General features: G+C 40.6%; 1 protein-coding gene across 1 annotated transcript in view; it reads left to right on the top strand.

The window, feature by feature from the left end:
• The first annotated feature begins 5,095 nt into the window (after positions 1-5,095).
• LOC126100792 (odorant receptor 43a-like) overlaps positions 5,096-27,509 on the top strand; it is a 55,027-nt gene continuing 32,613 nt past the window's right edge. The window contains exons 1-2 of the mRNA XM_049911414.1: positions 5,096-6,041; positions 25,720-25,819. Coding sequence (XP_049767371.1) covers positions 5,251-6,041; positions 25,720-25,819 — 891 coding nt within the window. The 5' untranslated portion in view covers positions 5,096-5,250. The remainder of the gene's footprint in view (positions 6,042-25,719; positions 25,820-27,509) is intronic.

Below are 27,509 nucleotides of genomic sequence, written 5' to 3'. Positions count from 1 at the left end.
CCACTAGTATCATACCACAAACTTTCAGCGCAGCATATCCGCCACGAAAGATAATGAAATTTCATGTAATGAAATTTAAGTTTCTGTAAAGCGCATATTATCTTAGCGTTACTTCTCGTAAATGCAGGTTACACGTTTCTGTACTAAATTTTAGTTGTGTGTCGACTGCTGTGTTAGTTTGAGTAGCTACTGTACCACAGGTATACCACTGCTCAATAATATTGCAAGATCTAGAGAGAACAGCAAATGAGAAATCTTACTTCTTTTAGCGAATACCCATTTACGCACCATGAAATGACGCCATGTGTTAAGCCCTCATAAAGGTTACAAAAATTGAATTTAATGCGATACACAATTCTCCTGGGAGCATACGTCCATCGTCCGAAAAGACTACGTGGTGACAGCACCGCTCAAGTGCTTTTGTCGGTCGCACTATTGTCGGCATGGCTCTCTCTGCTGCAGCACTAAAGGGAGACGCAACGATGTACACTGCTGTGCTGACAATCCGTCAGCCCACTCACATTGCGGACATTTGTCGTGCTGCAAGGAAACCGTTTTCCTGACTCAGGGAACGTGACTTGGCAAGACGATCATGCACTCCCAAGCGAACAAAAACCCTGTTCTCTCGGGCGATAGCCTCGCAGGGGCCGTTCTCATGCTGCAAAATGCTGAGCGATTCCTCACTCGGAAAGCAGTCGTTAGGGCCCGACCACAGTGAGCAACAATGTCGCTGCACAATGACCGGCAAACTCGAGATCACGACCCTGAGTGTACTGTGACATCTGGAGGTAGAACGTTCTTCGCCTTACTGCAAGGATAACGCGATCTTCTCACAAACAAACGACTTTAAAATGAAAAACTTGAAAGATTTAGGGCTGCCATACTTCTGGGTTTCCCAGTTCTGTCCTGTTTTTGACGGCGGCCGTGAGAGTCCCGGGGAGGAGAAATTGTACAACGTCCAATGCAAATCCGGACTGATTTTAGTTTCTGGGGAAATTCAGGGGACTGGAAAGTAACAGATTTCTATAAATCACGGCTAAAATGGACTATGTGAGGACTGCTGTGTAGGTAGTTCCGTTAGTTTTGTTTTAAAAGTTCATCGTCAACCACTCAGAGGTGCTTTCTTATAAAAACACGTTTTAATACTTCGTAACTGAGAACAATGAAAAACGGGCAACAATCGGCCATCTCATGTGTCGCACAGCCGCCCCATTCGTGTGAAAGGGTTCCCGATGTAAATTAACAGACGTAGTCGCAAGAGTCAGTCCATTTCGGAAATCATTGGGGAGTTCAGTACTCCGAGATCTACAGTCTCAAGTGTGAGCTGAGAACATCAGCTTTTCAGCATTACTTCTCAACTCGGACAACGGATTGGCTGACAGCCTTCAGTTAACGACCGAGAGCAGCGGCGTTTGTGTAGAGTTGTCAGTGCTAACAGACAAGTTACACTGCGTGAAATAAATCGTGATTAAACCAATCTGGGATGTACGATGAACGTATCCTTTACGACAGTGGAGTGAAATTTGGTGTTAATGGGCTATGGCAGCAGCCGACCGACGGGAGTACCTTGCCTGCAGCGCCTCTCCTGGGCTCGACACCACATCGGTTCGACCCTACACAAATGGTATCTGTGATCAGATCAGACGAGTCACCATTTAGGTTGGTAAGACCTGATGGTGGAGTTCGAGTGTGGCGCAGACACCAAGAAACCATGGAGCCAACTGTCAGCAAGGCACTGTGTGAGCTGGTAGTGGCTCCATAAGGGTTTGTGCTGTTTTTACGTGGAATCGATTGGGTCCTCTGGATCATCTGAAACTATCATTGAGTGGAAATGGTTATGTTCGGCTTCGTGGACACCAAGCAACGATGGAATTTTTATGAATGACAATGCGCCCTATCACCGGGCCAAAACTGTTCGCGACTGGTTTGCAGAACAGTCTGGACAATTCTCCCGAATGATTTGGCCACCCAGGTCACCCGAAATGAGTCCCATAGTACATTTACCGAACATAATCGAGGGGTCAGAGCGTGTACAAAACCTGCACTCTCAACACTTTACCATTTATGGAAGGCTACGGAAGCAAAATGGCTCAATATATCGCCAGGGGCCTTCCAACGACTTGTGGAGTCTGTTCCACGTCGAGTTGCTGCACTATGCGAGGCAAAAGGGGGTCCGACACGATACTAGGTGGCATTCAGTTATTTTTGTCACTTCACTGTGCGTGTGAACATCTGTCAGTTTACACAGCAATTTTTCGTGCTCCATCTCCACATTATTTTACCTCACACACATCACGTTGTTTCTTTACTTGCGTCAAAGAATAATTGTGCAACTTATTGACTCGTTAGGGTAAGGTTGGAATTGGTTCCTTTTTCAAAAATTATTTCAATTCCTTTTAAGCTGTGTTACTTGATTACAGCTTAATTTGTCTTCTAGCTTCTTTTCTGATAATTTTACATAATTATACAGTTTTCCAGCCATTCGTTTCAGTATTTTTATATGTATATAACACCAAAGCATTTCCTGAACTAAGTATAATCTGTAAATCATTTTTATTGCGACCCTTCTCAGATAATTACGTTCTACAGTCCAATGAAGCCCCCCTACACTCCTTTATACCTACTTACTACTCACTAATCAGCGTATCTGCCTCTTTTAGACCTCCTTCTTCTATTTAACAGACTTGCACTCCACAATAATTTTCAGCATTCTGATTCTGCTGCGCTTAATGAGGCACAGTCTGATAACTTCTTCGATATTTCTCTTCTGTGTATTGCTTATGTAATCAGTAATCAACTCTTTAGAGATTTTCTTAGCTACTGTCAATCACGGTTGCCGACCTAAATCAGAAATATTCTCAAACTGCTCTTGCGAGGTGCAGATTCGAATTCATTGCTACTATTGTTCCAACTTTGATGCTTTTGGAAATTATGGACGATTCTGGGAAGTTTTCTGAATGATCAGAGATGCTATTAGTTCTCCGATTACTATGTTATAGATATAACGCCAAAAAAATTTGAGCAACTTTCGTGGTATTCGAAGTGGCGATGAACGCAGTTTCACTCTGCTCACATATTACACATTCTCGGCCAATACCAACTACCTCCGGCTCCATTATTATTTTTCAATTCACCATTCATTCTACGCTGAGGCGCGGTGTCTAATGGAGGGATTAAACTCTAGATCAATATACGTACGTCAGGCAGTACTGTTTGGTGGCGATTTCTGTATCCGCTTTAAAATTAGAGCTTCACTGCGTCAGGAAGTAAACTGTGTAAACGTACTACGTTCAGATTTACTTTAGATTAACTAAGTAAGACTTAATGTTACTTACTTACACCAAAGATGTTAATATTTCTTGTTGTCCATGCTTCGTTTTTTAATCCTTCAATTCGGTATCAGCTAACATTTATAATCTCTGCCTTCTTCCTGAACAAAATAATCTTTTCCATGAAAATAGGCATGCATTATAAAAACATTCATCTCAAGAGACTCAAGCCGCCCTTTTTAACACCTGATATCCTCAGTGCTAGTGATAACATTTTGATGGAGGATAACTTTTCGTTCCTTACTATGTCGAGACATTCTAAATGTGTCCTCGTGTTATATATAAAACCACGTTTAAGATAGGCCAAAAATTGTCTGACAGACAGGATGCAGATACCGAAACTGCATGTCGTGAGCCCCAGGCAGTGTAGTAGGGTCTTTGGTTTTCAAGACACACGTCAGTGACTTTGCAGACGAAGCTAATTATAAATCTAAGGCTCTTCGAAAATGATGCAATTATCAATGAGTAAGTTCTGTACGGTAAAAATGCCAATATGCGCAATTATATCTCGAAGAAATATCGGATTGTTGTAGAGAAAAGGGAAGTTGTGCTTTTTACGAAGTGGTACAAGCGTCGTGTCATTTGATTACTGGATTAACTAACATTGGTATCTGGTTTAATGGAGCTGCAATACTGTACCGCTTTTGCGAAACGCTGAAAATTTGATTCTAGTGTGACAATATCAGGGCCGGATCAAGGAGGTGTTATTCCACAAAAGCGATATATGATTGCCTCCCTTTTCTCTATAGAACATAAAATTTAACTCATTTTTCCCCTTACTTCCCTCTCACATAAAGTTGCCGTTATTTGGGTTCTTCGTAAGACCTTTACAGACACATTTACATACGTTGGGCGTGTAAATGCTTTATTTTTGCCATTAGTTGTGATGCGTCCTTTGTGCAAATATCGCACTATGGGTGATCCTGCCGATCCTCTCAACTTGTCCCCCCCCCTCTCCCCCCCTTCCTCCCTCCTTCACCCAGTAGTCGATTGTATCGCTTGATGCTTTAAACGGGCTCAGGGTAACATGCGCAATCTGTCGACCTGGATTGCGCAAACGTGCACATTGCGTTGCAAAGCAACTGACTTCGGGGCCATGTGCACAGTTGATGTCACGCATACGGTGAAGCGAAACCATGTACCTGTACTGGACACAGCCCTTACGAAACGGAATCACAAACTATATCACTAATTTGTGTAATTCGAACCATGTCTCATCTTACATTAGATACGCTACAATGATTAACACGCACAGTTTTAAAACAAAAATATTCTCCGCACTTCTTTCCGTATTATCGCGCTTCTTTATGAGGTACATGTCCTGTACTTTGACGGCGGATTCTGTGACGTAAATATTTTAATAATTCACACACGGTGTTTAATTTCATATAGCTGTCAATATTTTATTCGGCTTAATAATGGTCTTGCGTTGTCACACCTTCATATAAATGTTTAAAATGTGAAACATAAATTTTGAAATTAAAAGCTGCCATCGAACTGTTTGAGAGTTTAGAAGAATGAGAAGTTTTCATAATTTACGTCCATCGACGAATTACGTTTGTTTCGTATTATGTAACTCAGTCATCACTGTCTGCAAACGAATCTAAATAACTCATCCACAAAATGCTGCAGTCTGCCTTGGTAATTCACAACTTACTTCCGCCACTGCAATTTGTAATAGTTGCAGCCGTATAGATGTATTCATATATAAAAGACAGCCTCACCGTCAGTGACAGACGAGAATTAGAGGAATGCAGAGGCGTTCAGTCGACTTTCTTCGTCTCCGTATCTCACGATCCACATCTGGCAGGGGCAGAAAGTTGTTAGCACACGGTTTCCAGACACGAACTGTAGTAACGTCAAAAATATCTTAAGTACTCGCTGTAAGGCGGGCCGGATAAGAGATACAAAGCGCCCTAAAATGAAGGATAATTTGTCCTGGGCAGCCAGTGGCAACTCCGTTCTCAAGCTTAACATCCGACACCTGTGGCTGTTGGGAGTTTGGGAACTAGGTGAATCCCGCCTGTTCAAATTCCAATCTACTATCGCATTCGGATTAAGCTTATGGAGCACCGTGGAGTGTGCCCTAGCTGTTTACTTCATCTGGGGAGATCTGGAGCAAACCACCCTCGTTCTCCTGATCACCTTCACCTGCGGCAGCGGTGTCGCTAAGATGGCCGTCTTTCTGTACGACAGACGGCAGTACAACTCCCTGGCACATCAGCTCGACAAGCTGCTGTCGCTCCAAGGCGAGTCCTGCTCAGAGGACCCTAACCTGGCAGCCATTTCTGAATGGTCCCGCCGGAAAGCTGCCCGCCTCACGCTGGGCCTGCTGCTCTTCATGCTGTCGCAGAGCTTCTTGTGGAACTTTGTGCCCCTCTTAGTCTACCCAGAGGAGCGGCGTCTGCCCTATGTTCAGCACCAATGGGACAACAACAGCCTGTACGAGTTCTCCTACACCGTGCAGGGCCTGTCGGCTATCTGGGTGAGCCAGATAAGCTTCAGCGTCGACTGCCTGTTCGCGGTCGTCATGATTCTGGTCGCGGCCCAACTGGAGATCCTCGGACAGCGTCTTGTGAACCTGAAAAACGACGTGGACATCGTCGGCGAGGAGAAAGCCGTTTCTGAGAAGAAGGAACTTGACAGCAAAACTGGTGAAACCATGTACGACGATTTGTGCCTTTGTATTGAAACTCACCAAGAAATCCTCAGGTAGGTTACTTGGCGCGATATCTGATTGCAAATTTGATGTTACAGTCTTTGTTCCTTGCAAAACAATTTCCTAAGTATTTCTGTAACCGCTATTCATTTTGAAGAATAAATGTTGTAGCAATAATTTGTCAGATTTCGATGTCATGTAGCGCTTTCATCACCTGTGTCATTATTTTCGCACTTTGATAGCAATATTTTGACTTATCGTCATTTTCATGTTTTCAGTAGTTCCTTAATTACTTTGTTACTGTTCTTATCATTAAGATTGGTTTCCTCTTTGGTATGTCGTCCATCTGCGGAACTAAACAAAAATCTGTTGATCTCTATACTATATGCGTTACGCTTCGATCAAACAGCTTTTCCTCTAATAAATCTAAGAGATTCTAGCAAAACATTCATTTGTTTTATGATTTATACAACAAACAGACTGAAACTGGCTAATGACCAGTTGTGGTACATACCAGATCTTCAGTTGTAAAGCTTACATCAAAATATACTTCCATATCAACATATCTAATGTTCCAAAGCCTTAAATCTTGACAGATACTGTTTCATAACAAAATTTTACTAAGTTACAGATGTGATGAATTCCAGCAACTTTCACATAAGCTGTAATATATTTTCATTTACGATTCTATAAAGGTTCGATAATGTGTGTTTTGCACAAGTACCCTTCACTGTAATGCAGACGTCGTAAAATATTGACCGTGGCTCAGAAGAAAATTGCTAAGCTAAAATATTTATGTTTTTGCTATACCATTAACGTTCGTGATCAAGTGAATCGACAGATCTCTTACCATGGTATGTTGCAGATTTGGATTACACTTATTTCAACTTTCGTGCAGTATGTTATAAGGCATCATAGCGTCATGTTTAAATTGCTCAAATATCTATCGTTTTCTGGCCCATTTACCAGGTAGTTTATATATGCATGTAGAACATTTATTTGCCGAGAAACGTTTCTTAGTTTCATAGTACGCGATCTGGCTAATTTATGTACGTTTACACAAATATATTAACTAGCAGCAGAACATCGTTTTACCAATTAGTTGTAGGCTTAAAACGCGTATGTTTTCCTTGTTATGTCAAGTGCTGCTCTTTACTCATCGCTTTGAAAATTATGTGCTGAAACTTGATAACTACGTGCGACAAAGCTTGTTACTCAGGAATATTCCTTAGTACCATTACTCTATAGCTTCTGCAGTTTAACAGCAGCATACATTTTTATTTTTACTGTTTCTACAAGAATTCAGTGTCTCAAAGTACTACTAACAAAGTGAAAGCACGTGTTCCTTATTTAGAATGTATTGTCACCCAAGTACTTTGATCTAGAACAGAATTTGCTATCCTACATCTGAACACGAATATTGGCTATGCAAATTACTTTCAGTGTATACAGCACCAATGATTCTACACTGTATATATCTGTAACTGTAACTGAATATAAAGAATGGCTGTCAATAGTACCCGGAATGGCTTCATCATCATTCAGTCACAACACCCTGGCTAATAGTCCCATACTGAAAACCATGCTTTGTTAGAGAAGTGCATCAACTGAATTATGTGAAAATATTACAAGTGAATACAGTTCCTAATTCCAACTCAGAAAGTTCTTTTAAACCCTCCAGTTGTTTCTGACCTGCAACGGACCATTCAGCACTGTCTTGTCTTGTTCCACTGTAACAATACGGAGAGCAGAAATAGAATAAATCATTGAGCAGCTATCATTCACTTTAAGCTACTTTGGAAAATGCAGCTAACTGTTTACGCAATTGCGTAAGGGGTAAGGGTGTAGAAATATTACGATTTCCGTCAGAGGTTACACTAACACGAAACTATAATCTTCCTTTTGTATTGTAATACACAATGTAAACTGATACGAATAAACATTATTTAAGTTCCAAATTAACTCTTTACTCTCTCTACAAAACACTTCTAACTAAAAGTGATGGATGGTTAATAGTCATTAAGATTCTGACCACATGATCGATAATTTGCCCTGGCTACAAAAACGTAGATATTTTCGAACAAAGCGTAATCTTTACACTGCAACAATTACTCGGCTTGTGCTTACAGCAGAGAAAAAATATATTCATGTTTTTACAAATGTGTCGTCTCTCTATGAAAGGATCTGAGAATTATTGTCTACTCCAGTGAGTATCCAGATTAGATTCATTTCTTATCCAGCACTCCAGCACGTCTGCCGTCAAAGCTACTCACTCACCGACGAGTCAACACTCTCTCTCTCTCTCTGTCTCTCTCTCGCTGCAGCACTCTCTCTGTCTGCTTGCTACTTAAAACTTCAGGAGGAATCTGCTTCTGACACTCCTGTCTATCAAGATTGCAGCAGCAGTGTTTACATACCAGCTGAGACACCCTATTGCACTTTGACTGGCTAGCTGAATCAAGCGTTCTGAATGTCATAGAAGATGTCTGGGACTGTTTGTATCAGCATGTGAAATACAGTGATTAAAATACCCACACTTTTGTTGCTCTACAGTAATCTTCTATGAGTGCCTTCAGCTGGATAGGGCACTAAGAAAGCCGAATAAGTTCTCCATTGACTTTCCTTGACACTAAGTCTACGTGTTCGAAGTGCTTCATAGCATGAGCCCAAGTATTTAAGCCATACGACAACTCCAGTTGTCTGCCACTGAGGTGTAAATCGGATGTAGTCAAACCATTTCTCTGTCTTATATGCATTAGCATATTAGCATTTGGCGTAAAATGTAGAAATACTAACTAAGCTAAGATTAATGAAATTTCTCTCAGGGCTCAGTATGCAATCCAAGTGTACGTCCTCCAAGTATTAGATGGTTAACCGACGTTGCACAATTACCTCGAATTCTTAAAAAAAAAAAAATGAAAATAGGTCTTGAAAAAATTTTTCAAATAACTTTAATCTCCGATAAACCATGCCTTATTGTTCTAAACGTTTCCAAAACATTCGGTATGTCTGGTACACCTGGATTTAAATGTCATTCGGACCATTATAAGTGACACTAGTATATATGGCGTCAAAGCCAAGAACTGTCGTTTCGATTACTCTTTTATGTGACACCTTCCCTTCACCTAGGGGTGATATGTACGTTACCACCTACCGAATATACACAAAACGTAGAGGCAATAGTTGGAATGAAGAAGGTTTCAAGTCCACTATGCATAGTTCTACTGGAGATGTGGTTCCAACTCTGTTATTGTGCGATCCACAATTTAAGGTAGGCTCCGAATCATCTGCGCAAAGCGTTTTCCACATTCACAAGCATTCCCAGAGTTAATAAAACAGTCAAGATGGCTAGGAGAGAGTTTCTGCTAGATGGAGCAGATAAGCACTTATTAACGTCTTACTTATAGGGTGAATTGGCATCATTTACCATCAGTAAGAAGGATGTAGAGGAGTTATAGGCAAAGTTTAAGCATTCTTGAGGGTATTTTTGTTGTGCCGTTGCAACTACAAAAGTGTTCAAATGTGTGTGAATTCCTAAGGGACCGATCTGCGGAATGTATTGGTCCCTAGACCAACACACTACTTAAACCAACTTAACTTATACTAACTTATGCTGCGAACAAGACACACACCCAAGCCCGATGGAGGACACGAACCTCCAGTGGGAGGGGCCGCGCAATCCATGACTTGGTGCCTCAAACCTCGCGGTCACTGCTCGCAGCAACTACAAAAATGCGTGATTTTTTAACCAGCCGCGTTTCGCTTTATTGAGGTAAAGCATCAACAGTGGCCTGTAATTAGGTTATTCACATTTTGATTTGCATTTAGATCGATAAACGCTTCGTTAAGAATAAATTGATTTTTACTCACGGTGATTTTCGGTTGATTTCTTGCTTACATTGGAAAATGCTGTCTGCAAGCACATCGTTGTTTTTCTGTGTTAGACACATTGTTTTGGTCTCATTTTTATGTGCTCTACAGCACTATGCATTTCTTATGTTTTTCACAACACCTGTTCAAGCACACAACTTTCGTTTTTGTACTTCAAGTATTTGTTGTGGTTTGTGTTTTTAGTGTTGCCAACATAACCTTCCCACTACTTTGTGTTTGACCTACAACATTTTTTTTCAGATGGATTATTGTATGTGGCTAATTCTATTTAATTATCTTTCTGTGTATTTATGTACTGTGTAAGAGTAGAGATGGAATATCAATGGAGGGATTTTTTTTGTGTGTAGGGGAGGGGGAAACCGTGATGAGTGAACATAAGCATGTAGCAGTGTGATTGAGTGTGGATTAGAGGAGAATGTGAGCTCACAGTTTCATTTCACTTCTTGCTCCTCACTTTAATTTGTTATAAACAAAGAACTCCCTCTTAGAGGAAAGACTGTAGTTATTTATTTAGTGGCTGTGTATCTGCCATTCACTGCTATGTTTATTTGAATATTCTATTAATCTCTTTCCTCACTCCCCCTCCCTCCCATAACTCTGTACATCACTTCCTGCCCCTCTCTTCATCTGCTCCTCCACTATTTCTCTCTCTGTCCATCTCCTCCTGCAACTTCTCTCTGTCCACCTCCTTCTGCCTCCATTCTCTGTCCATCTTCTCCCATTTCCTTTTGATGTCCATCTCCTCATCTCCTCTATGAGTCTCATTGTATTTCTCTTCCCTTTATTCCATCCCCCTCCCCCTCTGTCTCTGTCCATTTGCTCCTCTCCCTTATGTATGTATCTGTCCTCCTTTCCCCTCTGTGTATGTCCATGTCCTGCTCCTCCGTTCTGTCTCCACATTATTGCTCTCAACCCTATTGTATATTGCAGATCCTTAACCACCACAATATTTCTTTCCAGATAGAAAATAACATGTTCACCAAATATGGACGAAATCGAAACAGTGGCTAAGCTGAAGCTTTTCACCTGTGACATTGCCTTCATAAACTCTAACATGTGTGAGACTGGTTCTGATCTATCTTCCCCAAGGATGCTCTGTGAGTGTTTTAGGAATTTGGTGTTGAACCTATGGCCTGCAAGGTAGGACTATACAGTCTCACATATGCAGACTTCAGAAGAGAGCAGCAGTACGGACAGGGATGTAATCAGACAATTATCTCAATGTCGGTTCCACTACACTCCCTGCAAAGGAAATATTATCACTAACAGAAATTACTGTACAGATTGAGATGTAACTATATATTAGCGAAAGTGAAAGTCTTAGATTTTCGTATTTAAGGTTTATTTTAACAAATTTATGTACAGGGTGGAAAAATATTATTACTGGGTCTTCACAACTGCGAAACGAAATCCTAACTCTTATAAGGTTTTTTAATGGTAAGATGGTGATGACCATGTCTGGGGGTCTATAAATAAACAAAGTAAATACAGTTCGGGCAAGAGATATCAACTGCACTAAAATGCACAATGAAAATAATCAAAATTAAATGGGATCAGTAAAGAACAATAAAAAATAATTACACAGTTAAAAGAATTCATAACTCTATAGTGGCTGATCAACCCCTTTCGTTAGATGGGACATCTCACGTTTCAACTTTAATTAAGCCCGACAATTGTGAACATGTTTAACTACAGGTCATGGTTGAATGTACGAAAATTAGGTGAGATGCAGACTACAGCAGTTCCGAGTGTCCATCGAATATCACTTGCTAGCGTGGGACAAGCACTTGTGATTACCTTGCGTTGGCTACGGCAGTGGCAGCTGTTCGTGCGACCTATGAATCCGAGAACCTATTCTAAACCTCTCTCGATTGTTAAACACGTCTTTGGTGAAGCTGAGACTCCTATTTTCCCGTAGCTAAATTAACTGTCATGGTACACGCTAGTTGGCAGGAATACCGAGTATGTCGTTGCCCTCAAATCGCTCACAAGCATTAACTGTTAGAGCTGGGTGCGATTCTCTGTGCTAGGAGACATTGCAATTTAACTTCTTACGACTTAAGAGGAGTCTGTGAACAAGTGTTCTCATAATGACTCTCGCAATCGTCCCAGCATGGCGCGAGTCACTTTGCTCAAAACCGTGACGTTTATCTGCAAGAGAAGAAGCCAATTACTCGGTCTGAATTTAGCCTATATCGGAGTTGGTGGCCACATGTTTTCTTTCTGGTTAATGAGGGCATACGTACTTGTTTCTTTCGTAGAGCAGAGTTTAACTTCTACTGCGTAATACTAAGATAAACAGCATTTTATTTCAAGCGAACTTTAAAGTAGGTGGCTACAGTGAGTCACCAATGTTTTGAGTTGGATTCCTCGGACGTATATCTGCGGTTTCCGGCCGTGATCCTGTAGAAACTGTTTCATAGGGTCGTCGTTAAAACCAGGGACAAGGGCTGCTTTTCCCAGCAGCCTACACAGTGGGTGCAGCGTCTCATTGTGTTTACTAGGTATCCCGTGATGAGGGTTTCAGCTGCACAAGACCGCGTGCCGTCGTAAAATTTTTCTTTCTCTCAGAACAGCGTCTCCTAGCTCAGGTCAGGGAAATTACTGCGTTCAGTTACTAGTGTGAGTGTTAGTGGTTTATATTCACGAAATGTCGGTTTCTTCATTCGCTTCACTTTGTCTATTAATAAAAATCATGTATTTTTACATGACCTGTTTGGGTGACATACTGAGTTAATTGCAGTTGTTCCAGGAATTCAATGTAAGGTGTTTGTTTGACACCTTACATATCTCCACCCTTCCACGATAATTTTTGTACTGAAGTTAGACAATGGTTGAGGCATTGTCTAAGACAGTCAAATTTATACTTTTTCTCAAGCATTGATTATTGTTCAACCACTTGGACTAGTCCTTATTCTATTTAACTCTATTGGTTTGTGTACTTTGTTATAAGGTTAACTTTGTTATTCGTTTAATTGTCTCCCTTAAGTGAAATCTATAAATTTTGATACTGATATTAATTCCTTTTTCTTTTTTTATTTAAATGTGTTGTGTGTATTTTAGATTTTATATTGAAGACAAGGAGCCTCTCACATTGATCTTTTAATACATTTTTTCAACCACTTACTATTTAAATCAGCTTAAAAGATTGAATACTTTATACATAATCCAACATTGCTGTGTTTACATTTTGCTATTTCTTTTACAAAAATTATGATTCTAACAACTAATGTAAGCATCAAAATAATCCTTTGGCAAATCCTAATCATGTAAAAATTTTAAAAGTTTCTGTTCCTGGTTTATGCAAATTCAAAAATATTGTAGCCACAAACAAAGCTCATACACATATTATTCTAAAAAATATTAGTCCAAGAGACAACAAGGTTTTTAAGAAATGTTGTATTGATAATTATGCATGAATAAAAGTTTAAAATATTACACTCATAGACAGTAAACGAATTTCACAAAAATGTTCTCTTCAAGACACAATATAGATGAAAGGGTTTTCTTTTTAACATATTATTCTAATGAACATTATAAATAAATAAAACATTTCTTTACAAAAATGCTTCTCCTGCATTGCTCATGAAACAGAGGTTATGAAAAGACTTTGATACACTCCTCATTCAGGCATTTTCACATATTGTATGGAGAGTTGCAATTTGTATGAAATCGATATGAAAACACCGAAGTCCTATGTTAATTGCTGTGCTCTTTCCAGGTTTTTCCCTCTCTGACACTGATCTTTACCTAAGTTCGATACTATTTTCACACGATGTCTACGAATGTCCTTGCGTGAGTTTGGCAACAATTGTCTTTTCACGTAGCTGAAGAACTTATACCAGATGTTTGTCAGCAAACCTTTGAGAGATCAGCGACATTCTTCATCGAATTTTGCAACAAGTTGTTGCCATAGTTTGGTGTGACCCTCATAATAATGTGGACCTTTTAGTGCTGAGTCTCATGGAGTATTGGCTTTAAAGATATGATTTTTTCATCACAAGACATTGTTGAAGATATATCATTTTTGTAGCGCTTCGTATACTACTAGTTTACAGTAGGATGGGTATTTGGAAAAGAGTATCTTGAAATATTTTCGCCCATCCTCTCTCTTCAACATCAGTCTTGGGCTCTTCATCCTCTGCTCTTCCAAGTATCTTCCTTTCTTCAGACTTGAACCTTGTCTCTTCTCTGGGGAGGATATAGGAAATTATTGACTACTAGTTGCTTTGAAATTTTATGTTCGATAATGTTTCAGCCGTTGATCAGGATATGTACTTCAGAATTGATTTATTTATTTTCCTTCAGCTCTGTAGTTTAAAATAACATCGCAGTCTGATGGCAACAGTGTGATTCTACACGTAATTTCGGTATGATAAAGAAATTGGCTTCGATCTTTTGACCTTGGCTGAAAAGCATTACCTCGTTTGTTTATTGACACCCGCAGCATGATTTTTGTTGAGACCCTTCACTTTAATCTCCTTAGTTTTCAAGATCGGTATTTCTTCGTTAGCATTGCATTGGTTTAATAACTATTCCGAAATCGCGGTTAGCTCGCTTCTGCTGCCTGTTGACTACCTTAATTTTAATTTTTGCTACCAGGGTCTTCACAACTGGTTGAAACTCGACCGGTTTGCACTTTCCTTCCTCATCTCCCTGCAGTAAAGCATCCTCTATGAATCATATATGAGTCGTTTTAGGATTTTTATCTGTGAAATCGAACTCTCTGTCAGGTATGCCTCGACCACTATCTCTCTCTCTCTGCTGGCAGTTCTTCTTCACATTTAACTTAGTCTTACCTAAATTCAACTACATCTGCCTTTTCTTTCTTCGTGGAAACTCCCAAATAGTCGCATCTAAATGCCCTTCTTATATCTCTGTAACTTTCATCATTGCATACATTGGAACCTATGCCCAATAGTTATTTATTTTCAGATTCCGTCGACTGCGGATTATCGTCCTTGAGTTCGTTTTCCCTGGTCTCAGCCTCATATAACTCTGCCAGTAACCACCCAATTAATTTCTCCCCAGCATGATGTTATTATTATCCTGCCTTTGTTTGATCCTTGCCATCCTATTTCCTCATTTACTACCTGTCGTTACTAAATGTTTATTTCTGTCGATGGTACGTTGTCCTCTTGGAATCGGCTCTCCCTAGTTTCAGTTTTAAATAACTCTGCGATGCTAATTACTGTACCTGTTATTTCGACTTCCGTTATGCTTGCTTCATTTTGTTCTTGTAGTTCCATTTTTGCCAAATCCTCCCGACTACTTTGTGTCCAACCTGTTGTTTGCGGTGTTTCAACTTCTTTTGGCGCATGCGGTTCTGTTCACCTCCCGTGATTAGGTGCATATTTGTCTTATTACGTTGCTGCTTCTTGCAGGAGTAGGTGCGCCGTATTCCTTGTTGTTGCTGCTCTCTCTTCAATTCGAAGATTTATTGGGGTTTGGTGGCCTTATCTCCACTTTTTCTTTCGGTCCTTCCTGTCTATGTTCGACCTGGTGACACGGGTTTCGTTGCTGGTAATTTGTCAGCCTGTTTCTCCTCCAATACCCATTGCGATTACCGTTATTCCCCCTATAATAGTTATTGACCCGTTTCTCTGTTGGAATTTATTGTCATTTCTCTGCACCAAGTTATCAGGCGGTTTTGTGACACCTGACATCCCCTCGTGCGGTCTTTGGCGCATTTCGCTGTTTTTCATTCACGTTTTCATCCGGGTTTCGCTTTCTTCTTGCCTCATGTTCAGAGAATATGAATTCTACTTCTTTTAAAATTCCTTTGAAATCTTCCACGTCATTGCCTCCACGTCCTGCAAATGACTGTTGATACTTTACCGTGGCCCCTCCCGCCGGAGGTTCAAGTCCTCCCTCGGGCATGGGTATGTGTGTTGTTCGTAGCATAAGTCAGATTAAACTATTTTAAATCGAGTGTATGTCTAGGGACCGATGGCCCGGTTACGAATTGGACACTGCCGGTTCAGCCATCGCCATCTGCTGACGGCTGCGCCGGCGCCGTTCTGCCCATGTGGGCAATTGCTGACGGTACGCCACATTTTAACGTCCTGTCCGAATTTTAATACACTGCGCGTTGATCTTGGCCTGCCATGTAATCTGGATGCCATTTTAGCGGATGACCCAGGAGCAGCTGCTAGCGTTCTTCGTTTTATCCACTTGACGAACCTGTCTCAGGACATTTGATTATGCTGTTTTTTTTAATCCTATGCCTGTTAATATGTCTTTTATAGTGTTGTCCCTTTTAGTTGCTGTTTTAACCTTGTGCCTCGCAGTGCATTCTTACCTTAGTCTGGGCACTAATGACCATTGTAGTTGTGCGCCCTAAAACCACAAAAAAAAAGACCTCAGCAGTTTGGTCCCTTAAGAATTCACACACACCTGAATATTCTTTATTTTAGTGGTACCTTCATGGTACACAATTTAATCAATTCTCCCTAGCTGTACAGCACATCCAAACATTGGTTTTTCTTTCTGACTGCTTCAAAAAAATTTACACGGGTCTTCTCTCCGGAATTCTCGAAGTATGGATTTTGAAGTAGTTCATACTTCACCGTAGCGTGAGAGAAACTAATCTCTGAAATATTCGTATGATCGACATGTAGCTGCTACATTTTGCACCGTTTCTGGTACTGTTCGAGACGAATGGGCACTTATGAAGTCTAGTTTTTGTGCTAATGTCGAATGTTGTGGTAGAGTAACTCTGAACTGATCAATGAACGTTCGTGGATGCAGTGAGTTTCCTTCACGAAAATGCTGAAACTTCCTTACGGTGAGGAAATGACCATTATCGTACCTCACCGTGGTACCGTACGAAAGTCGAGAGTCCTCGCCACTTCTGTTCCAGATCATTTCACGTGTTAGTGTTTCACGTTGTGGTAAATCCATTGGATGTTGTCCACCGTAACTTTTGCCTAGTATTGCATGAAGTCGTTGAAATGGAACGCAATGATTTTCTTTCATCGGCTCTCCGCGAGTGTCGGTATGCTTTGCGCTATAACTTTCGCTCCCTTGCACTTCCTGCCGCTTCATCATGTGGTCCGTATTGTTCCGAGAAGTATGCATATGGTACCCAATGTCTTTGTGGTACGTCTGCTATTCGTAAGTTTCGAAACGTGCCTGTGGCATCGCAGGTGTTCGGATATCACGTAATTTCTTTTTCATCTGTGACCTGAGTTGTTTTTGCTTGAAATTTTTTGTTTTTATTTCTTGCGAAACTTCTTGCCTTCCTGGTGGTGTTATTGACTCGGAAGTTGTTACGGATTCAGACCTTGTATGATCTTGATACTGAGCTCTTGTATAGTTTGCAACAGTTCTCCTCTGACGTTTTCGAACTGATTCTTCGTTTTCGCTTCTATTCTCACGATGCGAGTATAGTACCTCTTGACAACCGCTTTCGCGATGCGATTTTTCAACACACTATCTTCAACTGTTTGTCGTGCTGTGCCTGTTTCTTGGCGTCTCATTTCATTAACCTTTTCGGTTATCTTCGTAATTTCACCATGAGTGTTATCACGTAATGTTTTGTTGTCACCACGCAATGTTTTGATTCCAGTCTGTGTATTGTCACGAAAAGCTTGCACGCCCACTTGGACCTTATAAATGTATGTTCTTAATTGTGTGTGAAATATTATTGAAGTTTCGATCACATTTCTGGATTTTTTTGCCTCTTCCTCTATGTGACATAACTGTTGTCTGACCTCAGGCAGTTGTTTCGTTGTTTCTGGTTTCTGCTCACGTATCTGTGGTTGCAGTTGTTTCGTCTGTTGTTTCATCTCTCTGCTTTGTATATTTACGGTGCACGTTAATTGCTAAATAATTTCCGACAGATTAACGGGTCCTACTACCTCTTCTTCCAACACTCTTCGCTTTGCGTTTATATTCTCGTGTCTGTCCGAAACTAACTGCAGTGAACCATGTGATCACACATTTCGACTTGTATTGCCTGTACTTGGTTGTGAGGGAGGTCTTACTATATGTACTAGGGGATCTTAATATCGAGACGTTCCCCACCTTCCTGAACTTCAGCATTAGACGCCTTGTTGCTCCGTATTTACGTCATGCTGCACACCCTAATCTATTTCTCGCGGTATTGTGTGGTCTGTTATTCTGTCCTGAGATTCCTGCACGTCATCTTGCTGGGTGTCAATCTCAATTCAGTCAAGGTCTCGATCTGCCATTGCTAATCTCTCTGATTCCCGTCTTTACAATTTTAACTGACGGGCCATACTTCGCTTAATCATGCGATCATACGACCATGCTCGCTTCTTAAACTTACTACCTTCACCCTTTATCTAGTCTCCCTAATTCAATTGACACAATAACAAGACTGTGCGACCGTGATTTACTAGTTGGGATAGAATCAACTTATGAACGCTGTGTCAGCCATGTGTACATTTGCAAGAAAAACTTAGAGTTAACAATTGCATTACAAATGTACTATGGGGATACTGCGTACGCCTCTCAGTGCATTGCACGTCTCTGTCTCCCCATTGACTTGTCAGTAGCCACTAATATTTACCATTGGTTGATACGACGCAAGAATTTAATACAATGTTTTTAAGAGTATGTTTTTCTCTGTCTTAGCAAATACATATGGTTGACAATCTTAGCATGTTATTTTCCATACTGGCAGGGTCCCCATTATCTAACACGTCTGCGAGACTGGTTCTGTTGTGCCTTCCTACAACAGTTGTCCAAGGACGCCCTGTGAGTATTTTAGGAATTTGGTGTTGAACCTACGGCCTGCCAGGTACGATGATAGCATCTCACACACGCAGAGTTCAGAAGAGTGCAGAGTATGGCAGTGATGCAGTCAGACAATGATCTCAATGTCGGTTCCACTACACTCCCTGCAAAGGAAACGTTATCGCTAACGGGTATTAGTGTACGGGTTCACACATATCCAAATGTTATCGAATGTGAAAGTCTTAGATTTCGGTTATTAAGGTTTCATGACATAGGAATATTAGTAAAATTATGTACAGGATGCCAAAATATTGATACTGGGTATTCAAAACTGTGAAACTAAATTCCTAACTGTTATAAGGTTCTTTAGTGGTAAGATTGTTGATGACCATGTCTGGGGTCGATAACAATACGAATAAACTAAATACAACTAGAGCAAGAGATATCTATTACGCTAAAATGCACAATGAAAATACCCAAAATTGAATGAGGTCGATAAAGAGCAATGAAAAATAAGTACAAAATGCAAAGGATTCATATCTCTACAGTGGCTGATCAATCATTTCCGTTAGGTAGGACATCTCGCGTTTTTGCTTTTATTAAACAAGACGATTGTTAATATGTTTAACTACAGGTCTTGGTTGAATGTATGAAAATTAGGATACGACGGCAATTCGTTGTGTCAATTGAATATCGCTTGCAGGCGTGGCGAGAGCGCGTGTGATTATCTTGAATCGAGCAGATGCGCAAAACTATAGACCTATATCTCTGACGTCGATCTGTTGTAGAATTTTAGAACATGTGTTTTGCTCGAGTATCATGTCGTTTTTGGAAACTCAGAATCTACTATGTAGGAATCAACATGAATTCCGGAAACAGCGATCGTGTGAAACCCAACTCGCTTTATTTGCTCATGAGACCCAGAAAATATTAGATACAGGCTCCCAGGTAGATGCTATTTCTCTTGACTTCCGGAAGGCGTTCGATACAGTTCCGCACTGTCGCCTGATAAACAAAGTAAGAGCCTACGGAATATCAGACCAGCTGTGTGGATGGATTGAAGAGTTTTTAGCAAACAGAACACAGCATGTTGTTATCAACGGAGAGACGTCTACAGACATTAAAGTAACCTCTAGCGTGCCACAGGGGAGTGTTATGGGACCATTGCTTTTCACAATATATATAAATGACCTAGTAGATAGTGTCGGAAGTTCCATGCGGCTTTTCGCGGATGATGCTGTAGTATACAGAGAAGTTGCAGCATTAGAAAATTGTAGCGAAATGCAGGAAGATCTGCAGCGGATAGGCACTTGGTGCAGGGAGTGGCAACTGACCCTTAACATAGACAAATGTAATGTATTGCGAATACATAGAAAGAAGGATCCTTTATTGTATGATTATATGATAGCAGAACAAACACTGGTAGCAGTTACTTCTGTAAAATATCTGGGAGTATGCGTGCGGAACGATTTGAAGTGGAATGATCATATAAAATTAATTGTTGGTAAGGCGGGTACCAGGTTGAGATTCATTGGGAGAGTCCTTAGAAAATGTAGTCCATCAACAAAGGAGGTGGCTTACAAAACACTCGTTCGACCTATACTTGAGTATTGCTCATCAGTGTGGGATCCGTACCAGATCGGGTTGACGGAGGAGATAGAGAAGATCCAAAGGAGAGCGGCGCGTTTCGTCACAGGGTTATTTGGTAACCGTGATAGCGTTACGGAGATGTTTAACAAACTCAAGTGGCAGACTCTGCAAGAGAGGCGCTCTGCATCGCGGTGTAGCTTGCTCGCCAGGTTTCGAGAGGGTGCGTTTCTGGATGAGGTATCGAATATATTGCTTCCCCCTACTTATACCTCCCGAGGAGATCACGAATGTAAAATTAGAGAGATTAGAGCGCGCACAGAGGCTTTCAGACAGTCGTTCTTCCCGCGAACCATACGCGACTGGAACAGGAAAGGGAGATAATGACAGTGGCACGTAAAGTGCCCTCCGCCACACACTGTTTGGTGGTTTGCGGAGTATAAATGTAGATGTAGATGAATTGGCGGCAGTAGTGGCGGCTGTCGCTGCGAGCTATGAATCTGAGAACCTATTCCAAATCTCTCTCGACTGTTGAACTCAAGTCTGATACATTTTCTACGTCTTTGGTGAAGCCGAGACTCCTGTTTCTCCTAACTAAGTTAATTGGCATGGTAAGCGGTATTTGGCAGGAATAGCGAGTACGTCGTTGCCCTCGAATCGCTCAAAAGCAATCACTGTTAGTGTTTGGTGCGATTTTCTGTACTACAAGACTTTCAACTTAACTCCTTACGAGTTAAGACGAATCTGTGAACAAGTGTTCTCACAATGACTCTAGAAATCGTCTCAGCACTGTGCGAGTCACCTTGCTCAAAATCCTGACGATTTTCTGCAAAAGAAGAAGCCAATTACTTTTTTCTTTCATGTCAGGTTTAACACAAGTGGGTACAGTGAGTCACCAGTGTTCTGATTTGAGTTTCTCCAGATGTTTATCTGCGATCTCTGGCAGTGTTCATGTAGAAAGGCTTTCCGAAGGTCGTCGTTAAAAGTAGGGAGAAGGGCTGCTTTTCCCAGCAGCCTACACACTGGGTGCGGCGTCTCTTTGTGTCCACTAGGTGTCCCTAGAGAGCCTGTGTAGGGAGTGAGTGGCCAACCGGACGATACGGCGGCCATTTTTCTGCCAAACTACGGGCGGGACTTTTGAATGGCCAGCACTGGAGTAGTGGAGTACACACTCGCCGAATCAAAAGCACAAGACAATATGGTGAAATCATTCGTTAAATGCCTTTCTTTACAGCTATAATATACTCATAGTAGCCTGTTACGTATAGCACAGGAAAATTTGATACAGTGGCTGTAAAAATTATTCGTTACTTGAATTTATCTCCTTTAAAGTTCGTTTACTGGACATATTGCAATGAAAGTAACGTAAATAAAAAAAAATATAGTGAATAGTATTTGTTTTGTATCAGGAGTGCATAACGCTAAAGATTTAACGTACCTGTATTACGTCAGATGAATGGAAGACTTAAGCAGTTGTTTACTTGTGACATGCAAAAAGTGTGAGACGTATTAGTTCTTCTTGCCACGTCTTCAAACTTTTTGCATGTCACAAGTAAACAACTGCTTACGACATTCTTTCATATATATACTGAATACCTCTCGTAGATAACTAACCAAAAAAAAATACAAAAATCAGGTAATGGTAAACGTAGTCTACTGTAATAATGACAAAATATCACAGGAAAACTACCGTATCCCTTCTACCCCACAGTAAGTAGGCCTATTAAAAACTGTCTTCAAGAGTACCTACAATTATTTACTACGAACAATGTTTCAGCAACTCCGACAACTGCGGAAAACGTGCTTACAACTTGTCTGCGTCAACAGTCAGGCAATAATACTGTAACCAAAATAATGCCTAGTGTTCTGATTCGGAACGAAATAAAGTTCGACGCTATAAAGTCGAATGGGCATGGCATAACAATTACAGGAACTTTCCGTTTCCAGTAAGGACTGTCATATATTGGCTTCAGAAAAGCTTCTGATGCTACCAGTATGCACGAACTGTTAAAGAAATAAGAGCTTAAAAATGCAGTAGATTGTAATAGGCCTACCTGTTTTGCGTGACTTTCTTAATTGCGTGGAAATGCTAACATGCGAAATCCACCTTCGCCTCTACTGGAACAACCAAATGCAGCACAACCTGGCATCGTTTACTAACGTCTGCAGAAAGATTTACAGATGTCAAAACAATACTGTACATTTACTAACGTGTTTACTTCAAACATGTAGGCCTACCGACTTCATCTCTAAACGTTTCATTATTTCAACACGTATTTAAGATCGCAAACGCTAATTACGTACTAAAAACGATCTACAACTAAATCGAACAATCTTGCACAACGCATAACAAGTCTCAATAATTCTAATACCTATTAACCGTTTCCAAATGTCCTCTGAACTTCAATTCAACTCAAAAGCACGGCGAACATAGGAAGCGCGAGAGACGTTTGGCAGAAAAATGGCGCCAAAGCTAATCAACCAATCACGGGCAACTTCACCTATGGCCACTCTCTCTGTGTACACGCTCTCTAGGTGTCCAGTGGTGAGGGTTTCAGCTTCGCAGGACGGCGTGCTGTCGTAAAATTCTGTTTTCTCTCAGAACTGCATCTCGTAGCTCGAGTCAGAGAAATTACTTGCGTTCAGTTACTAACGTTTGTGTCAGTGGTGTATATTCATGAAATGTCGGTTTGTTTATTCGCTTCGGTTTGCCTATCAATAAAATTCGTACATTTTCGTCTAACTTATGTCGTGTCACTTATCGAGTTAACCACAATTGTTTCAGGAATTCAATCTAAGGTGTGTTATGTTTTGACTCCATATCACACACGTGTCATATATATTTGATATGCATGTAACTTATCTGGCACATATTTGTTTGTATATTCCACCGGTACCTTCAGTGAATTTCGTCATGCAGTTTCATTTTCAGGTAGCTTAATGTTTATGGCGTCATATCTCCTGAAAGATACGTCATGCAATGACATACATTTGGAGGTACATCTAGTTATATATATGTGTATAATGTCTGTCGAGTGCATTGCGAATGGAGTAAGTAGTAAAGAAGTAATAAACTGAGACGTTATGCATTATTCGGCAGTTTTACTCTGTGAACAGCGAAAATGGATTTCGGTGTTTATGTTGCCATATCTCCAGAAATACATTCAGTGGTATATGTAAATACTGTATGCAATTGAGGCTGCAAAGACATGGTAGTAAAGAAGTAATAAATTAAAAGATCGTATCTGATGTTGCTGTTTTACTGTATTAAAAGCGAAATTGTAGTAAGCGATAAATCCTTTACATTTCCTTAGTTTGTTGGCAGTTATAGCGAGAAAATGTAAAGATTTCAAAGCATGTTATGTTGATCCCAGTCTCATTCTCAAACAGCAGATGAATGTAGTCTCACTATTTGCGCATGGTGAGTTACGCTGCTCTTTCAGTGCAATAATCACCCCTTCTTACTGGTAGAGTGGTTCTTTCCAAACAGTAAGTGATACATGCACCAAATTTGGTTGAAAACGATTTGGTGGTTTAGGAGGAGGTGTGGAGCATATATACGTACACAAATACATACTTCCACCTTTAACATAAACGATAATTAAATTTTAAACGTTTTGAGGCAGTTGACTTCAGAAACATGAGACAAAATTATAATCCAGCAAGACATGAAAAACGGCATTTTTCTAAAATTAAAAACTGTGCACTCTGTTGTCCTGAATATAAATACATTGAGCATTATGTTGTTCAGAGTTAAGCTTAACCTTAAAATAATCAAATTAAACAATCATAAAAATTTATTTCTCACAGAAATATAACTCACAAGGGTGACATACGGTTAGCTCTTTTTCATACATTCAGCACTGCATAATCTCAGGAAATGGAATTGCCATGCCAGTTTCTCATACTATTAATGTATTGTCGCATGTACAGGGTATTTCAAAAATGACCGGTATATTTGAAACGGCAATAAAAACTAAACGAGCAGCGATAGAAATACACCGTTTGTTGCAATATGCTTGGGACAACAGTACATTTTCAGGCAGACAAACTTTCGAAATTACAGTAGTTACAATTTTCAACAACAGATGGCGCTGCGGTCTGGGAAACTCTATAGTACGATATTTTCCACATATCCACCATGCGTAGCAATAATATGGCGTAGTCTCTGAATGAAATTACCCGAAACCTTTGACAACCTGTCTGGCGGAATGGCTTCACATGCAGATGAGATGTACTGCTTCAGCTGTTCAATTGTTTCTGGATTCTGGCGGTACACCTGACCAGGTGTCCCCACAGAAAGAAGTTACAGGGGTTCATGTCTGGCGAATAGGGAGGCCAATCCACGCCGCCTCCTGTATGTTTCGGATAGCCCAAAGCAATCACACGATAATCGAAATATTCATTCAGGAAATTAAAGACGTCGGCCGTGCGATGTGGCCGGGCACCATCTTGCATAAACCACGAGGTGTTCGCAGTGTCGTCTAAGGCAGTTTGTACCGCCACAAATTCACGAAGAATGTCCAGATAGCGTGATGCAGAAATCGTTTCGGATCTTAAAAATAGGCCAATGATTCCTTTGGAAGAAATGGCGGCCCAGACCAGTACTTTTGAGGATGCAGGGACGATGGGACTGCAACATGGGGCTTTTCGGTTCCCCATATGCGCCAGTTCTGTTTATTGACGAAGCCGTCCAGGTAAAAATAAGCTTCGTCAGTAAACCAAATGCTTCCCACATGCATATCGCCGTCATCAATCCTGTGCACTATATCGTTAGCGAATGTCTCTCGTGTAGCAATGGTAGCGGCGCTGAGGGGTTGCTGCGTTTGAATTTTGTATGGATAGAGGTGTAAACTCTGGCGCATGAGACGATACGTGGACGTTGGCGTTATTTGGACCGCAGCTGCAACACGGCGAACGGAAACCCGAGGCCGCTGTTGGATCACCTGCTGCACTAGCTGCGCGTTGCCCTCTGTGGTTGCCGTACGCGGTCGCCCTACCTTTCCAGCACGTTCATCCGTCATGTTCCCAGTCCGTTGAAATTTTTCAAACACATCCTTTATTGTATCGCTTTTCGGTCCTTTGGTTACATTAAACCTCCGTTGAAAACTTCGTCTTGTTGCAACAACACTGTGTTCTAGGCGGTGGAATTCCAACACCAGAAGAATCCTCTGTTCTAAGGAATAAACCATGTTGTCTACAGCACACTTGCACGTTGTGAACAGCACACGCTTACAGCAGAAAGACGACGTACAGAATGGCGCACCCACAGACTGCGTTGTCTTCTATATCTTTCACATCACTTGCAGCGCCATCTGTTGTTGAAAACTGTAACTACTGTAATTTCGAAAGTTTGTCCGCCTGAAAATGTACTGTTGTCCCAAGCATATTGCAACAAACGGTGTATTTCTATCGCTGCTCGTTTAGTTTTTATTGCCGTTTCAAATATACCGGTCATTTTTGAAACACCCTGTATATATACCGACTACATCAAACTTGTTAAAGTACATTTCATTTGATGGTGTTATTTAAAACGTTCTCCCCTTCCAGGTTCGTCGCGTACCTCCAGGACACCATGAGCCCCATCGCAATGACGCAGTTCGCCCTCAGCGTTGTCATCGCTTGTATGGCGTTATTTCAAGCAACTTTTGTAAGACTTCTTCTTCACTATGTCCCATTCGTATAATAAGAGTGACCATAGTTTTCAGTTGAGAAAAACCACTATCATAAGAGACAACCATGCGTGCAGAGGTAATAGACATTCTCTCGAACTTCATGCCAAAGAAAAATCAAAGGACGACACAGAAAACGGATAGAAATTATCTCGACTGTTTGCGATAAATAGTATTTCACCTCACCATCATAACGTTGCTAAAATAGAACGAGAACACATGAATATAACAAAAGTAATATCCTCTTGTATCTAGATGTTCCCGTACACTAAATATATATACACTCATACACGCAGTGATCCGTACTCTAGGTTCGAATGATGCTGAGCTTAGATTAAGTCTCAGCCATAAGCCAGTCCACTAGTGAGTAACCAGAAATGGTGTGAAATCTTGCAATGGTATTGCAAGGTAGGTTGTGCAGAGAAATAATAGTTAAGAAAAAATGTGATATGCTGCACCGTTTCCTATTTAAGTAACAATGAAGTCATCCCTTCAGGTCGCCGCGCGCGCAAATTCAAGCAGGCTGCCAGGTGCAGCTAGTTGCAGTTTGTTATTACGCACTTCTGGTAAGAAAAAAAGTCATACCACGGAATAACGTGGATGAGGGTTGTTTCATCTCTTAAAATATGTATCACATATATAGTCTTCTGTAACATAAATAAATATCCAAATCTTACTCCAGTGCGAAATATTAAAAGAGCAATCAATTCAATCTGTTCAGCGTAATTCGTGAGTTCCTTAAAAGCTTGTAGGGAAAGCAAATAGAACTTGAGATAGTGTATTCTTCAAGCATCAATAAAAATTTCCTGTCTATTAAACTAAACAGAAAGATGAAAATACAAATTTCCTCTTCTTTCTCTAGATTTCTAATCGAGCATTTTAATTCCCTAATTTACAAATTACTTCACTTCTCAAAGGAAAATGTGCGACATAAATACAAAAAATAACATCTAATTTCATTATTGAGTGCTACACATTAGACACCATTGCACTGCGTAGATTGTAGATCTGAAGAAAAATCATCAGTAAATAGTTACATGCTAATAAATTTACCATGAAAGATCCTCATAACCGATAAAAAAACTGCAATAATTTTATCTATGGAACTGTAAGGGAAAATACAAGATGTGTGTAATACAATAGAGAAATATTCTCTTAATAAAGTCGTATATAATTCCTACAGTTGTTCAGATTGTGTACCGTCGTTTAGCAGTGCTTTTCAAAATAGAGTCCGGATCTGTTCGAGCTATCCCTTGCAGTGGTTAGTCGAAAGTGCAACCAGTCCTTCTTGGCAAAGTATTGACCTAAGGATAGCTTTCTCAACTTGAATTTTGGAAAGCTCCTTGCACTACTCGCCACAGATAGTGACAAAACCAGGGCTACTTGTAAGCTTACAAGAGTTTTGGGGAAAATTTCGGTAAAACTGTTCCTTTTTTATTTTAAAACTAGATAATCAGCATTGTGGAGATCTTCGAGCATGAAGGTAAGGTCAAAGACATAATCGTTTATTTTCTCCCTTGTTACGTCACATCCGTCACCATCGTTTAATACAATCTCAGTGGCGAAATTTGAACCCAGTTACTTGGGTATTTAACTGAAAATATTAGTTTTCAAAAACATTTATACTAAATACAAGATCTGTAACCACACTTTCGCAGTTACTCTTGT

This window comes from Schistocerca cancellata, chromosome 9 (assembly GCF_023864275.1).
Source record: "Schistocerca cancellata isolate TAMUIC-IGC-003103 chromosome 9, iqSchCanc2.1, whole genome shotgun sequence".
In the NCBI taxonomy this organism is placed as follows: Eukaryota; Metazoa; Arthropoda; class Insecta; order Orthoptera; family Acrididae; genus Schistocerca; species Schistocerca cancellata.
Note: the sequence above shows the minus strand (reverse complement) of the source record. Positions and strands in the feature narration are given on the sequence as shown.